Source organism: Erinaceus europaeus, chromosome 9, assembly GCF_950295315.1.
Source record: "Erinaceus europaeus chromosome 9, mEriEur2.1, whole genome shotgun sequence".
NCBI lineage: Eukaryota > Metazoa > Chordata > Mammalia > Eulipotyphla > Erinaceidae > Erinaceus > Erinaceus europaeus.
This window is the reverse complement of record NC_080170.1, coordinates 116,030,680-116,047,636: the sequence shown is the minus strand read 5'-3', so window position 1 is coordinate 116,047,636 and position 16,957 is coordinate 116,030,680. Positions and strand designations below refer to the sequence as shown.

The window sequence follows — 16,957 nt, the reverse complement described above, 5'->3', positions numbered from 1 at the left end:
CCAATAAGAAAGTTAAAAAAAAAGAAAAGACACATACAGAAATTTTTCAACTTACATGTTACTGTATTACTTAAATGTTTGTGTTATGCTGATTTAGTACCATGATGATTATACTAGTGATTTCTAAACAATTTCAAAATTTTATTCAGAAACACATCTATTTATTTTATCCTGTTAAATATCTAAGAAGTTACGTAAATAAGAGCCTGTAAAATTTTCCATCTTTCAATTCACTAAGCTTTCTGAAAACGTTATATAATTTATTCTTAAAATGGCTATTGGAAAGCTTTTTTTTTTTCTTTTTTAACATGTACTGTATCACTGAACTACCTCCCTGGCAGGGCTAGGATCCATTTATTTATTTATTTATTTATTTATTTATTTATTCATACTATTATTTAGTATTGCTTTACAAAATTTTAAGTTTTCAGGGATATAGCTTTATTATTATTTTTTTTTAGTGTTCTGGTGATTTTTTTTTAATTTATAAAATGGAAATATTAACAATTACTATAGGAAGAGAGGGGTGCATTTCCACACAATGCTCACCACCAGAGCTCCATATCCAATCACCTCCTATTCTTTTTTTTTTTCCTTTGTTGGGGGATTAATGCTTTACATTTGACAGTGAATACAACAGTGTGTACATGCATAACATTTCTCAGTTTTCCACAAAACAATACAACCCCCACTAGGTCTTCTGTCATCCTTTTCCAGGACCTGTACTCTCCCCTGCACCTACCCCAAAGACTTTGGTGCAATCCACCATGGAAAACTTTTAAATTAATTATAATTGAACATTATATCTCATTTAGTAGCTGAAATAGAAAGGGTGGGAAGATAGAAGGTAGGAAAGAAGTGAAAAAAAAGAAAGGAAACAAGGAAGAAAGAAATTTAAAACAAGCAGGTGGATTTACCAATTTCTCAATTTCTGATTCAAGATTCTGTATACAGTCGAGCTTTCTCTTACGACAGCGCTGTGCAGCAATTCTGTTTTTACTTCTTCTTCGAATATCATGGATACAATCCAGTTGTTCTGGTGTCAGCTTGTGCATTTTCAACAATGATTGAAAATCATTTCGAGACAGTGAAATTATTCGCTGAGCATTGAATGGCAGCTTGACCTACAATGTGAAATAAACACTAGTGATTACTGCTATATTTTTAAATTATAGGTAACTCTAGCAAGAGAGAGATATGTATCTGTTTTCCAGACAATTCTATTTTAGAGAAAATGAGGAGGTAAAGAGAGAACCAGAGCTTCACTCTGGGGCATACAATGCCAAGGTCTGAACACAGGCTTTATCCTGTGCTTACGTTAGTCCCAATTTTTATGTGGTGAATTATGATAATGATCGCTAACAAGTATTTCTAATTTATTTCAGAGAGTTCAGAAGGCAAATAAATTCTGAAGCAGACACTTTACAAATTATAGATGCTAACACAAACACTTATGTACTGAAGAGGAGAGGAAAATTTAAGCTATTTAACAAGAGCATGATGACAGCTTATTCTAGCCTGCTTTTAATGAAATTGAAAAGTGTATGTGCTGTTCTCCAGTTTATATGTCTGGGTTACGCTGATTTAGTACTATTAGGGTTATACTAGTAATTTCTAAAGAATTTCACAATTTTATTTTGTCAGGACTGCAACAGTCTCATAAAACTTATTTTAAAAATACCCCCAGCCTATGAATATGTTAAAGTCATCTTTAACATATCTAAATTTTGAAAAAGAAGAGATTCTTTTTTTTTTAAATTTCCTTTCCCCCCTTTTGTTGCCCTTGTTGTTTTTTATTGTTGTTATAGTTATTATTATTGTTGTTGTTAATGATGTTGTCATTGTTGGATAGGACAGAGAGAAATGGAGAGAGGAGGGGAAGACAGAGAGGGGGAAAGAAAGATAGACACCTGCAGACCTGCTTCACTGCCTGTGAAGGGGCCCCCGCCCCTGCAGGTGGGGAGCCGGGGGCTTGAACCAGGATCTTTATGCTGGTCCTTGCGCTGCGCACCACATGCCCTTAACCCGCTGCACTACCGCCCGACCCCTGAAAAAGAAGAGATTCTATGGCTGAGGTAAATAGCATAATGGTTATGATGCAAACAGGCACTCCTCTTATGCCTGAGGCTCCAAAGTCCCAGGTTCAATCCCCTGTACCACCATAAGCCAGAGCTGAGCAGTGCTTTGGTTTAAAGAGAGAGGGGGTGGAGGGGTGTTCTATTTAAATATCAAAATTGAATGATAGCTTAAATTTTTTAATTATTAAGAATGCAAATGGAAGTCCAGGGGAGGTGGTGTCACAGACAACAGGCTCTCATGCCTGGGGCACCAAGGTCCCAGGTTGGGTCCTGGGCATCACCAAAAGCCAGCATGGAGGAGTGTTCTGGCAAAAGAGGAAGGGAGGGAATAAGGGAGGGAAGGAAGGAGAAGTACATTTACAATGCAATGAGACACTGGTCAGTTTCTCTGGTTACCTACTTAATCACTCAAGCTTATAGAAAACACACAAGTCATGTTTACGTTTCTTAAATGCTGTGTTTCAGAACAGACTGTATAGCTGCAAGCGCTGCATTTATAAATGCCATACAGAAAAAAAAAGAGCAATAACTAACTCCTACATCCATACTACTTCTTAAGGACCTCTTTCTTTAACTCTTTTATACGCGTCACCCCAAAGTTATAAAACCAAAGAAAATGCTAAACAACTAGTAAGCCACTATTATTACTAGAATTAAAATAGTATTTTACAGAAAATAGCAACTATCAAATACAAACTTTTCTACACAAATCAAGCTTGGTATGATTAATATTATGCCAGCTATGTGCGATTCAAACTACAATATTTAAAGATGTGTTATTTAATAGCTGGTATGCCTATGGGAAAATAAGACAAAATTAATGGCCATGAACAGGTGATGTAAATAAAACTTCACATGAGAAGTCACAGTCCTGTAATTAGTCATCACTAACTGACTATAATGTGACCAGTCCCAATATAGGAAGCCTGGTGATACTGATCAGAACTGTACACCCAGGCTATTTTCCAAATATTACTACACAATGTTCACAGAGTAATTATTCTTTTGTGGCATTTTATTTTATTTTTTCTTTTTAGATAAGAGACAGAAAGGTAGAGAGAGAGAGACAGAGACAGAGACAGACAAAGTGGCGGGTGGAGTTTAGCAATGAGACCACAGCACCAAAGCTCGTCTTTCAACGCAGTGGGGGCCAGGCTTGAACCTGGGTCATGCAAAGCAGCACACTACTCAGGTGAGTTATTCTGCTGGCCCGCAGAGTTTCATTTATACACCCGAACACCAATGTGTGACATCTACTCCAGAGCGAGAACAGGGACCACAAGATAGCTCACTTGCTTTGTCAATGGGAATGGCCCAGGTTCGATCCCAGCTCCCACAGGACTGAAGGAAGCTTTGGTGCTGTAGTCTATTTCTCTCTGACTCCCTTTGTATCGGAGAAGGGTGGCGTGAAGTAGTGAAGCCCCAGTGATGACCAAACAAAACCAGGTAACACAAACCCATCCACCTGAAATAAGAATTCGCCACACGCGTCACGTACTGGTCCCTGGTTTGTAGGGTTACGTTCCTCCAGTCCTAAAGACACAGCACAAGAGGCTGACACAGAGTAAGCCCCAATTAGACCTGATGAAACAATCACTTAGCCACACGCTTACTCTGCCCTCACCTCGCATTCTTGTTCTCTGGCAGAGCAGGATTCACTGTCTCCTTCTGTATCTGTCTCCGAGTCCTCTCCCAGGCTAATCACACAAGTATACGGACAAGGTTCCTGCGGGGGTTCTGAAGCATAGTCATCGTTGCCAATCTCCAAACTGCTTGAACAGCCTTCCGCACTGAGAGTACTTATGAAAGGACAGCTGACAGAACTGAGCGTTGTGAAAGTCCTCTGGCCCGGTTCAGGGCTCTCGCTGATCCTGATCCCTAACCAGGGACACTCAGACCGCTTCTGTGGGTAAGTCTGTTCTGAGCCATCTTTGGTCACAGTGGGTGACAACTGCACTTGGCAGGGGGAGTCCATGCTGCAGATATCACTCCAGAAACCTTTTGCTAGGTGCTCTGCCACTTCTCGCTCTACGCTGCTCCGATCAGAGGCAAGGCTACCGTCTTCCCTGGGGACAGGTTCAGACTTCAAATGCAGGTCTTGACTTTCACCAAACGCTTTCTCTTCTTGAGCATCCACACCTGACAAGGGCTTTTCCGTTAACGCTGTTGTGTTTTGCACACCGACAAAGCTCAAGTCACCATACTGGTCATATGTGTGGAAAAGAGACAGGGGATAGAGTCCAGGCGGGTCTGCAGAAGACTTGCAGGGGGGAGAAGTCTCCTCAGTTCTCTCTGATGGACACTGAGAAGCAGGATCAACTGTTTTAGTTTCTTCATGTTCCATTGCTGAACTGCTTTCTTCACATTTTAACATCACCTGCAAATCTGCACAGTCCTGGACCGCTCCTAGACTCTTATTTTCAGATGTCTCAACTGTCAGAACAGAGGATGTGTGGACATCTTCCACATCGGATTCCACAGGTCGGACTCTGTCAGTTCCAAATGCTTTCTGGAATTTTCTGTACTTGGGACATAAAGACGGTAAAGACAGAGCAGCATCTTTTTCTAAGCACATGGTTTCACTTGTCCGGCTCGGACTGTCTTGTAGAGGAGGGGATACCTCTGGATTTCCTTGACATCTGCTGAGTTTACACTGAGGCATCTGAGCATTTTTATTTTTTAAAAGCTCCTCCACTTCATCAACTTCTAAGTCTCTCTGGTCCAAAAGAGAAAAGTTAATGTCTGGTTTCTGACAGTGTGATGAGTAGCACTTTTTTCTTGGGCATTCCTGCTGGTCTGCAGTGGAGTCCAGAAACTTAAATCTAAGAAACTGAAAGCAGGATTCCTCAATATCCCGTACACCTAAAAATTCCACACATTTGCACACTTCGTCCACATTGTCCTTGCTTAAATACAGTGTAGCAGTGTAAGCAAACTGGATTAAAGGTTCAAATCCTTTAACTGTGACCTGTTTAGACACAAAATAAAAATAAATGCATCATTTTGGAAACTATTAAATTGACAAATACAAAAAGTAGCAGAAGGGGACTGGAAAAACAAGTAACTTGAGCAGTGGAAATAGCTCAGTACATGAACACAGTACCCACATGCCTGAAGCCCCAGGTTCGAGCCCTAACAGCACCAGTATGGTAGAACTAAATAAACAGTGGTCTGCTGTCTCTGTCTCTCACCCTCTCCCTCTCCCTCTCTCTCTCAAAATATTAGCAAGGAAAGAGAAGAAGAGAGAAAGAAAGAGGAAAAGAATGCCAGAAAAATATCTCACCAGTAGGGCCACTAGCCTTGTCATGTGTGGCAAAGTGTACAAGGAATTCCTTTGCATTATATTTTAAGACTCTATATTTCAACAATCAATATTCTTAATTCAATAATATCAACAAAAGTTTCTACTAAAAAGAAGTTACAATAACCCCAAACCATGCATTATCATGTTTTCAATGGCATAATGAAATGAAACAGGTGAGATATCTGAAAACACAGGATTTACACTCCAGTCTGAGTGAGTGCTTACACATACACGCATGGATGTATACTACAACTTGCCTCCCATATCAATGAGTCAAATCTTTGTTCTATTTGTCACTGCCACAAGATAACTTGAAACTATTAATGATAGTAAGCATATTTTCATTATGCTTTGTTCCTTTCTAAAAACTATTGATAGTCTACACTTGGCCTATCCTGTCATGTTCTTGGCACTGCATCATTCACTCTGACTTCTGCCACAGAACAACCCGTTGATTGTCCAAACTGCAGCTACAATTTCATGGAAGAATGCAAGGGCAGCAATAAATTAAATCATAGGCTTAATATCCCAACACAGAGCAGTCCCCACAGGCCTGCCATACAGAAAGCTCATGCTTTCTCCAATGATTCTAATTTATGCCCCAATGCCACACAGCTGGACACTCTTCCAGCTGCAGCCACTAACTTTATTTATTAACTAAATAAAGACATAAACTAAACAAAACAAGCTGTTCTAGGACGAGTCACTGTGAGGTCTCCCAGGCCCAAGAGAGAGGTCTCTGGCAGGCAGGAATTTAACAAAGACCTCAAAATTTAGTATTTAATCTCTACAATAAGCAAATGGGAGGGGGTAATAAAAAGAAGGGTCTATAAAGAAAAAGAAAAAGACAGCATAAAGTTTTCTGCTAATGCACTGAGACATTCCCAAGAGAGGAGAGGAGGAGAGACGACACTATGAAGTACCTGTATTCAATGAAAACAGGTCTTGAAAAATCAGGTGACTTATAGAACCCAGAGGCAGTCAGCTTCCCACCAGAGGAAAAGCTCAAGAGGAGAAGATGGGGTGGCTGTGTTGGAAATGACTCCTCCAAATGCCTTAGCATCCATGGCCTGTGCCCTGCTATTGGTCACTTTATCAATTTTATACAACTGCTTAACAAATACTGAACACTTAAAATCAGTAACTTTACATGTAAAGTGTCGTGATTTCCTGGGGGGGGGGGGTATGTGTTCTACTGCAGAACCTGGAGACTGCTCCTGGATATACGAAAAAGGAGTCAGTTTCGCTTTGTTTTAAGGCTTTATCTATTTACGTTGGGGAGGGGGCAGAGGGCAGGCGGGAGAGAAGTGAAGCGGAGCACAGCTCTGGCACATCTGACGCCAGGGATTGCAATGGGGACCCTCGTCCTTGAGAGGCCACCACTTTATCCACTGCGGCCATTAATTCTACTTTTACCGTCACAAACCCTAGCCGGCCGTTGTCGCTCCTGTCTCAGTGGAATGACAGTGATTTTCAGAGACACTGGCCCACTAGCTCACCTCCTCAGGCAGAGAGATATGAAGCTGTGCGTCAGCCTGGCCTACGAGTTTCGAGTGGAAGTAACTGCTGCATGCTGCCAGCACAGAGCGGTGGGCACGGAAGCGCTGCCCCTCCACAAGGACAGTGACATCGCACAGCACGTCCTTCTTCCGCTGGTCGTCTAGGCTGAGCAGGACATTGGCGCTGTGCACCAAAGACTCATAGGCAAAAACCGAGCTCTCACTCAGAGACATTCTGCGTGACAAGTGGTGTGTGAGAGGGCAGTGAAAGCATGCTTCTGATCGTCATCAGACCTGCAAAAGACATGTGCAAGATTTCACTTCAATAAAACTGTCTTCAGAAACGCTTTAGGAAATAAATGACAATGGCAAATGTGAGTGAAAACATTCATCACTGAAGCAGAAGTGAAAGCAAAAGGCTCTTAAGAAAGAAACTAGAAGCATTTATTCAATGTACTGCACAAAGTGGTCTTAATGAGTTGGTTCTCTGAAAGGATAAACAGAATTGGCAAGATTCTAAAAAAGACAGAAATGTCCAATACGATCAGTATGGGAAAGAGGAGGCGTTACAGCAGCTACCACAGAAATGCAAAGGCATATAGGAGAATGATGCCAACAGTTTCATGCCACTAAGTTTGAGAACCCAAAAGAAATGAGTAAATTAAAGGAGGGATGTGACGCGCAGTTAACACACTATACTCGCATGCCCAAGGCCCCAAAGGTCCCAGGTTCAAGCCTTGCTAACACCAGATGCCAGAGTTGAGTAGTGCTGTGGCTTCTCTCTCATTTGAAAATAAATAAATAAATAATCTTTTTTAAAATGGGCAATGTCTTAGGTTAATGCAACCTCCCAGACTGAATTTGAAGGAAAAAGAAAGCCTGTGTAGACGGTGCTTCACTAGTGAGTTCTAGCCAAGCTTCAAAGACCACCTATTCTATCCAAACACAGTTTATGAAAACAGTCTTACTGATCCCAACCCCAGAGAAGAACAATGAGCAGGAAGAGGAGCCATGCAGGAAGCAAGCCAGGAAGAGCATCCACTGCAGGCATAGGGCAGTGACCTTCAACAACATCTGATGAACCAAATCCAACAATACACTGAAAGGCTCGTAGATGGCAAAAAGTAGGATTTATTTCAAGGAGACAAGAATGATTCTACATTAACAGACACCGATTAACAGTTTCACAACATTTCACATTAATTTATGATATAAAAAAAACTCAACAAAATGGAGGTAGAAGGAACTGAGCTCAACACAATAAAGACTAACAAAAACTAAAGACAAAATGAAAAACACCACCATCAGAAAACGCAGCTACCATCATACTCAATGGTGAAACACGGAAAGCTTTCTCTCTAAGACAAGGATGTCCACTCTCACCACTATTATCCAATACAGTATTAGAAAGACCACATCAAACTAAGAATCTTTCTGCTCAGAGAAAACTATCTCTAAAGTGAAGACATCCTACTGAGAGAAAATATTTACATGGCATGCATCAAAAAAAAAGACATATTCAAAATATAGAACTCACAAAATTCAACAATAAAAACAACATTAAAAAATAGTAGACAGTAGAGATAATAAATAAATCACCAAAAGACATCTTGATGACCGGAAACAAATGAAATCGTGTTCAGCACGTATTATCAGGGAAATGCAAATCACAACTAAGTCTGCGTGAATGGCCATCGGATCCTGATGGAACTGGGTTCCAGAGCCCTCTAGTCCTCTTCCCCTAATATTCCTTCCCCTCTGGGAGTATGAACCAAAACTCCTTTTGGGGTGCAGAAGGTAGAAGTTCTAGCTTCTGTAACTGCTTCTCTGCTGTATAGACTTGAGGGCCCAAGCAATGGCATTCTCTGCTGAATAGAATAGAGGGCCCAAGCGATGGCACAACAGGTTAAACAAGCACACACATTGCAGTGTGCAAGGATCCAGGTTCAAGCCCCCAGTCCCCACAGTGAAACAGTGCTGTGGGTGTCTCTCTGTCTCCTGCTTCCCTCTCTATTCATCTCTATCCAAAAAGGAAGCAAAGAGGGAGGAAGGGAAAACACTAAGCGAGAGTGTAGAGAAAAGGAAACCCATGTACACTGCTAGTGGGAATGTGAACACAATCTGAGTTTTCTGAACGCTCCCTGCAGCATGAATGCCCTGCAATTCAGTAAGTCTATTCTCAAACTGCTGTACAAAAGAAGGGAGAAATAAGGATTGCTAATTCAAGCAACCCAGGCTAGGGGACTTCTACCATGAAGAGCGCCTATGTTAGCACAAACACATAAAACACAGCTAATAAATCATCTTCTACTTATGTGCTTGTCTTTCAAGTACAACTGTGTGTGCAACCAGCTATACCACTCCCAACCCCATACAGTATTATTTAAATATAGCTGACATGTTAAGTTCTTAAAAAGCAGTGGGAAAAAAAACAAAACCTCTCATTATGTAAATTCTACCCAAGGTTAAGGCTTACAAGCTATGAAGCCGGGCGGTGGCACACCTGGTTAAGTGCATGTATTGTAATGAGCAAGGACCAGGGTTCAAACCCCCAGTCCCTACCTGCAGGGGGGAAGCTTTGAGAGTGGTAAAGCAGTGCTGCAGGTGTCTCTCTGTCTCCCCCTTCCCTCTCGGTTTCTTGCTGTCTCTATCCAATAAATGCTAAAAAAAAAAAAAAAATTGTAAAAGGGGGGGGTGGGAATTACAACCTATCATTTCCTAATTCAGCAGATCACATGAAATTATGGCAACTACTTCAAGACTCTAGAACTCACTCTGTTTCTGTGTTGTGTCAATGTGGAGGGAGGGAGAGAGAAGGGGGGGGGTAGACAGATGAGAGTGGAGAAGGGAGGGAAGAAAGAGCCAAAACCTGGTCCCCACCCACAGGGGGAAAGCTCTGCGAGTGGTGGAGCAGTGCTGCAAGTGTCTCTCTGTCTCTCTCCTTCTCTACCACCCTCTTCCCTCTTGATTTCTGACTGCCTTTATACAGTAAATAAAGATAATGCAAAAAAAAGTTTATTAAAAAAAAAGAAAGTTGTTCTGAAAAATCCATCATCCTAATTTCAGAAAACATCGAAGTGGTTGGTTAGTCATCCACTTCTAGCCAGTAGTATAACTAATAAGTCATGACAAAACCAGGTAATAAGGAAACACATTCTTCCATTGTCAGCCAGCGTCTTAACATTTCACAAAGTTAAAAAAATAAAAGATACCACCTCCCACACTGAACCTACCAGACCAAAAACAGTCATTAATCATTAACCCCAGACTCAGATACTTGTTACACTTGAATTGCCATATGTATTTTTTTTACGTGTACACTATTCTTCTAATTCAAAATAAAGGTTTATTGGCCTAAGAAAATTGCTGATTCATTCTGTAGTGTTGATAAAGGATGAACAGGCATTTTTTTAACTTCCTGCACAATTTGGAAATAACTGTTGCTCTCTGCTCAAGATATACAACTTAAGTTTTATTTTTTATTTTATTAGTGATTTACAAAACAACAGGGGCACAATTCCACACCGTTCCTACCACCCGAGTTCAGTTCCCCCATTCCTTCCATTGGAAACTGCAGTACTATCCCAAGATATGAATGGATATATATATCATTTTTTTCAATAGCCTTGCCTTTCAAGGCACAGCCACACCAACTGTTAGCACTTCTGAATGTTCTTCCTTTTTTTCCTCTTCTCTCTCTGGGCCCTGATGGAACTGGGTTCCAGAGCCCTCTAGTCCTCTTCCCCTAATATTTCTCCCCCTCTAGGAGTATGAACCAAAACTCCTTTTGGGGTGCAGAAGGTAGAATTTCTAGCTTCTGTAACTGCTTCTCTGCTGGACATGGGTGTTAGCAGGTTGATCCATCCCCCAGCCTACATTTTTAAGTTTTAAGAATACAATCATCACTTGATGTCTTTGCTTTCTCAATGGTAAACAATAAGATGTCATGGTTTATCCCATTTTAAATTTCCTTAATTTACTTTTTAAAAATAACTTTTAAAAACCCAAGGGGAGGTGCAAAGCACAAGGACCAGTTCGAGCCTCCAGCTCCCCAACTGAAGGGGGAGAGTCGCTTCACAGGTGCTGAAGCAGGTCTGCAGGTGTCTGTCTTTCTCTCCCAGTCTTCCCTCCTCTCTCCATTTCTCTCTGTCCTATCCAGCAGTGATGACATCAATAAAAACAACAACAATAACTACAACAATAAAACAAGGGCAACAAAAGGGAATAAATATTTTTTTTAAAAAGGGGGCTAGGCAGTGGCACACCCAGTTGAGTGCACACATTCTCATGCACAAGGACGTGACTTCAAGCCTCTGGTCCACACCTACAGAGGGAAGTTTCATGAGTGGTGAAGCAGGTCACCAAGTGCCGGTAGTTCTTGCTCCTTCTCTATCTCCTCTCTCCCCTCTCAATTTCTCTGTCCTCTCAAATTATATAGAAAACGAGGGGCTGGGTGCTGGCACACCTGGTTAAGTGCACATGTTACCATGCACAAGGACCCGGGTTCGAGCCCCGAGTCCCCACCTGCAAGGGGAAAGCTTTGTGAGTGGTAAAGCAGTGTTGCAGGTGTCTCTCTCCCTCTCTATTTCCCCTTCCCTGTTGATTTCTGACTGTCTCTATCCACTAAATAGAGACAATTTTAAAAAAATTAGAAAGAAAAAAGAAAACAATGGCCACCAAGAGCAGTGACTTGACCATGTAAACACTGAGCACCAGTGATAACCCTAGTGGCAATAAAAACCTAAGGCAAACATCCAGTCCCATTGTTTCCTAACAGCAATTCAGGAGATAACGCAAACGAGAACCAAATTCCACATATACTAAAGTACTAGATTTTATTCACAAGTCCTACAGTGCTTTCTTTAAATTCTCAAAGTATAATGTATCTGACGCCAAAGCGTCATTTAAAGAACCAGGTTATCATCCACACGTTGTTTATCTTTGGAGAACAGTAACAGATGGTCTTTCTCCCTGGGCTCCCCTGCATCACACAATGAACTAGGTTGTCATGAAAATGTCAACAGTTTCTATAGTCAAGAAAAATGTAACCTTAAGATGTTTAAAAGAACATGATGCCTCAGGGTAGAGGAGATGACAATATTCATTACAGTCAGCTGACAAAAGCATGTGGGCATTCATCAAGGTGTTCATGTGCAGTTAATCCTCAAACCAAAGCTGCTTTCTGGTCAATTCTCATGTCATCACAATATCCCACTAGTAAGAACGATTCTTTTCAAAACAATTCTGTTAGCCAAGGATCTGTGCGTGCCCTGAGTGATCAGTGACCTTGGACACCAGAAATGATGCAATGGGCAACTTTCTTGGCATTCACAGGACAGAAGCGTCCTTCATCTGTGGCCTGTTCAAGTTCCTTAGAACTTGCCTTTCCCTTCTTTCTTGTCGCTGTTTGCATTTCTACCTTTTGTTCCTTACTTTTTGCCTACCACCACACCACCATCACCCTGTGGATTCCTTCAGACTCACTCAACTTCAGGTCAAGGTTTCCAGTGGTTAAGAAGACAAGGTAATACTCTTATCAGGGCATCTTTTAAATGTTCCTTGTCATGAAATACCCAGGATACCCAGAGTTTGTTTCCTCTGAAATCTGATCAACTGATCTTCGATTTTCCAAGTCATAGCAAAAACCCAACAAAATATCATGTGTACACTTGTAAGCTTCTGCCTTTCTTTTAAGGGATGCATTAATGGTCTTTATATACTTTTCCTATATTTTGGAGCTACGCTCTTCCCTGATCCAGCATTCTAGTCCTATTCCCAACTCCAACACCATCTCCCCAGACAATACTTTATAGCCACCTGCATGTTAGCTGTCAGGCTCAGGCAAAAATTAGTAAAGTCATGGGACCCTTGGAATAGACCTAAAATAGACTTCCTAGCTTCTTCCAGCATGAAGGCCCCAAATCTCATCTTCTATATTCTTATCCTTTAGGTTCCTGATTATTGAACTATTTGTTCAATAATCATTATATCTTAATGCTTTTCAGCCACCAAGCTGAAAATGATGCCATGACACCAACCTGACTTCCCTGGACAGCTGACCTCTCCAATGTGCCCTAGAATCTCACCTCCCCAGAGCCCTGACCCACTAGGGAAAGACAGAAATAGGCTGGGGGTATGGACCAACCTACCAATGTCCATGCTCTTCAGAGAAGCAATTACAGAAGCCAGAACTCCTACCTTCTGCAGTCCATAAGGGTCTTAGGTCCACACTCCCAGAGGGATAAAGAGTAGGGAAGCTTCTAATGGAGGGGATGGGATACAGAACTCCGGTGGTGGGAATTGTATGGGATTGTACCCCTCTTATCTCAATACTGTTGATTAGTATTAAATAACTAATGAAAAAAATAAAGGGATAATAAAAATTATTTTTAAAAAGTAAATTGAAGAAAAAAATCAAGAGGTTCCAAACCAAAACAAGAGTAACAGACTTCACTATTATCCTTTATTTTAATATATCTGGCAATTACTTTCTTTTCGCTTTATGTTGTTTTTCCTAGGCATATAAGACAGTTATTGTAGCAAGGGCAGTTTATCTTTTTGTGATGGATGTCTGCACGCCACACCAACCACCAAGTCAGGTCCTGCTTTCCTATGGTGCACCGGATGGATACCCAAAGCCCACTGGGGCTCCTCCCCACAACATCCGTGGCCTTGCTGCAACAAACGACATCCAGTTCAAATTTTACCCTGTTTTGCCTCCCTTTTCTTTTTTAAAGGGTGATTTCATTATTTATGAGAGAAGAGACAGGAGACACTGAGCAAGCCAGAACATCATCCCAGCACCTGCCATGCTGGCTACTGAGGCTGCAACTCCTGGGCTGCTACCTTAGTGAAGTTCTACCTTAAGTGAGATCATCTGGTCTTCTTCCTTTTCCTGCTAGCTGACCTTGCTTACCATGACTCCTTCCAGGTCCATCAAGAAGCAGCAAAGGAGATGACTCATCACGTTTCATGACTAAGCAGCATTCCACTGTGCATATGTACCACAGCTTTCTTCACCACTCATCTGTCACTAGGCCTCTCAGTGGCTTCTGTTGGGGCTGTTACAAACAGTGCTGCTATGAGCATGGGTGTACGTGGATCTCTTTGGACAGGTGTCTTTGTTTTTGTTAGATAGAACCCTAGAAGAAGAATCTAGGAGAGGGATTGCTGTGTGTAGGGTAGGTCCATTTCCAATGTTCTGCAATCTCCAGACTGTCTTCCACAGGAATTTAGTTGAGTGACAGGTAGGTATATATTGAGCTTTTGAGAAACTGTTGAAGTTTTTCAAAGCAATGATATCATCTCACATTGCTCTCAGCGATGCATGAGGATTCTGTTAATTCTACAGTCTCAGCAGCCCTGGGCAATGTCAGGTGCCATGATTAATGCAGAGTATAACTCACTGTAGTCTGAATTTGAGTTTCCTGAGGGCTAATGATGCTGAGCACCTGTACAATTACTAACTAGCCAATTGTCTATCTTCTTTTGTTAAGTTGTCTACTCAGTTCTTCCATCCAGGTTAAACTGGGGTGCTATCAGAGCTGTAAATCAGGAGAATTTTGAGTAGGTTGTGCCACGAATGTGTTTCTCAATCTGGGGGTGCAGGGTGTGGAGTCTTCTGATGAGCAAGGTACATAGCCCCATTTAGTAAGCCTTTAGTTTCTCAACATCACTCGGATACTCTGCAAAAGTTTAATTTATTCAGTAATGGGGTACAGGGTGGGAGGGTAGAATAACATCAGAGCATCCCTCCAACATCAGCAGTGCTGGGGTTTGAACTTGGAAACTTTTGCATGCACATTCTGAGCTCTACTGACCTTCCTAACACTGCTGTTAGTTTTGGCAGAGATATTACATATTTTTAGTCAAATATACTCCTAAGCATTCTTTTTTTTGTACTTAGTGAACTATGGAATTCACTGCTGCTGCTACTATGTAAATACTTTTTTTTTTTTACTACTATTAGCCTTGAATTCTACAGCCCTTTTTGTTAATTCAGATAGTTGCCTTATACATTACTTAGGATTGTCTATGTACACAAGCATGTCATATACAAATAAATCAGTTCTACTCTTTTCCTATCCGTGTATTTCTTTTTCTCCTCTTTTTATAATGACCTTTGAGAATAGTGTGATGAGAGAGACAGACAGCAATTTACACAGAAGACTTTCATGCCTGAGGCTCAAAGATCTCAAGTTCACTATCATACCAGAGCTGAGCATGCTCTGGTTTAAAAGAGGGGGGGGGTCCAGGAGGTGGCGCAGTGGATAAAGCATCAGACTCTCAAGCATGAGGTCCTGAGTTCAATCCCCAGCAGCACATGTACCAGAGTGATATCTGGCTCTTTCTCTCTCCTCCTATGTTTCTCATTAATAAATAAATATTTTTAAAAAGAGAGAGTGGTGAGAGATGATATCCTTGTTTTTTTTTTTGTTTGTTTGTTTGTTTGTTTTTTCCCAGAGCACTGCTCAGCTCTGGCTTATGGTGGTGCAGGGGATTGAACCTGGGACTTTGGAGCCTCAGGCATGAGAGTCTTTTTGCATAACTATTATGCTATCTAGCCCTGCCCGATATCCTTGTCTTATTCTCTTACAAAGAAATTGTTCAATAGCTCACCTTTAAGTACACTCTAACTGTAGCTTTCCTAGGACTTAGATAACTGATGGGGAGAAAGGAGGATGCAGTAGTTACTATCCCACTCAATTTAGGGTGGTGTGTGTACAGGAAATTCAGAAAAGAAAAAAAGAAAGAAATGTGGCTTAGTGGATAGGGTGTTATACTTTTAAGCATGAGGCCTCTAGTTCTATCCCTGGCATAGGCACTTGCCAGAGTGATGTTCTGGTTCTCTATTCTCTCTCTCTCTCTCTCTCTCTCTCATATCAAGAAATAAATCTAAAAAGGAAAAAAATGAAAAGGGAATCAGAAAGACAGCTAACCCACTGGATAAGGTGTCTGTACTGCCATGCACACAAACCAAGTTTCTATCCTGGCTCAACTCAGGAGGTGCTAACACAATGAAGGAAGATGCGTCGCTGCTGTGATCTCTGTCTCTCTCAGTGAAAAAGCCAGTCCAAGTCAAACTGCACAGGACCGAGGGCTGAGTCCCATGAACGAGGAAAAGAAGTGTTTCAAAAACACCAGAAGTGTGAAATCACCAAACTTGCTCATCCTCTCCAAAGGAACCCTCATGCCTACACTTTCTAAATATTCACCCCAGTATCTCCAAGGTCCCACCATCAGGGGCTAGAGGTGAAGCCAGTGGTTATCAGGGCACAAACACTAGGACTCTCGAAACTTTACAAACATACCAATTGGAAACCAAGGAGGGCTGACTGTGCAGAATAGCACTTTATAGCCTGATGGAGCATTTTTTCATGGTTGTCACAGTCTTCTAACATCTCAGTGTTCCTTGACAGACCCTCTTCTTCCAAACCCTAACTGCCGGCAGCTTAGTGCAGAGTCCTCAGATCTCACTTCTCTGCACACACTCCCTATGTCAACTCACTCAAGGACTGACTGGAAACTCCTGTTATATAGGGTGCCATCAGCAAGCAGTGTGCATTCAAACTTCACACTCACGTATACAACTGCAAACTCAAATTACTACACCTGTGAGTCTAACAGGGTCCTGAAACCTTGGTTCTTCCTACCTGTGGTTAAAATAAAATACTAACAATGCTTACGCAAGTTGGGTAATCTTTATTTCTCCATTAAAATTCTTTCTTAACACCTTATTTTTTTTATCAGAAAAAAGTGTTAGGTAGCAACCATAAACTGATAAAAGGTACCTTGAGTATAAAGGCAATTCACATTTGCTGCCTTGAAGGCTTCCAGGGAAAGTCAATTACTCCCACCCCATTCAAACTGGATCTTTCCTGTCACCAGTGGAGACTGGTTTGTCACTGAGTGGAAAATTCATGGGCATCAGAAATCACAGTAGCCTCCATTACAAATGATAGACAGTGATGCAAGAGCCCTGTTCCAAAAAAAATAAAAGGGAAGGAAACCCACTAAGTCAGACCAAGTCACAGAACAAGGGCAGATGTAAAGACACATCCTGCTTGTCCCACAAA

At 41.5% G+C, this 16,957-nt stretch overlaps 1 protein-coding gene across 6 annotated transcripts in view; it reads right to left on the bottom strand.

Annotated features, from left to right (window-relative positions):
* Window positions 1-16,957, bottom strand: part of BACH1 (BTB domain and CNC homolog 1) — a 50,696-nt gene that overhangs the window by 19,571 nt on the left and 14,168 nt on the right. For 4 of the 6 annotated variants that reach the window (XM_007528554.3, XM_060198587.1, XM_060198589.1 and 1 more), the window contains exons 2-4: window positions 6,882-7,175; window positions 3,703-5,046; window positions 918-1,124 (exon numbers count right to left, since the gene is read on the bottom strand). In XM_007528554.3, coding sequence (XP_007528616.1) covers window positions 918-1,124; window positions 3,703-5,046; window positions 6,882-7,115 — 1,785 coding nt within the window. In that variant the 5' untranslated portion in view covers window positions 7,116-7,175. Of the gene's footprint in view, window positions 1-917; window positions 1,125-3,702; window positions 5,047-6,881; window positions 7,176-7,584; window positions 7,673-13,797; window positions 14,546-16,957 lie in introns of those variants that run through there. The other 2 variants (XM_060198588.1, XM_060198586.1) reach the window with 2 other exon arrangements.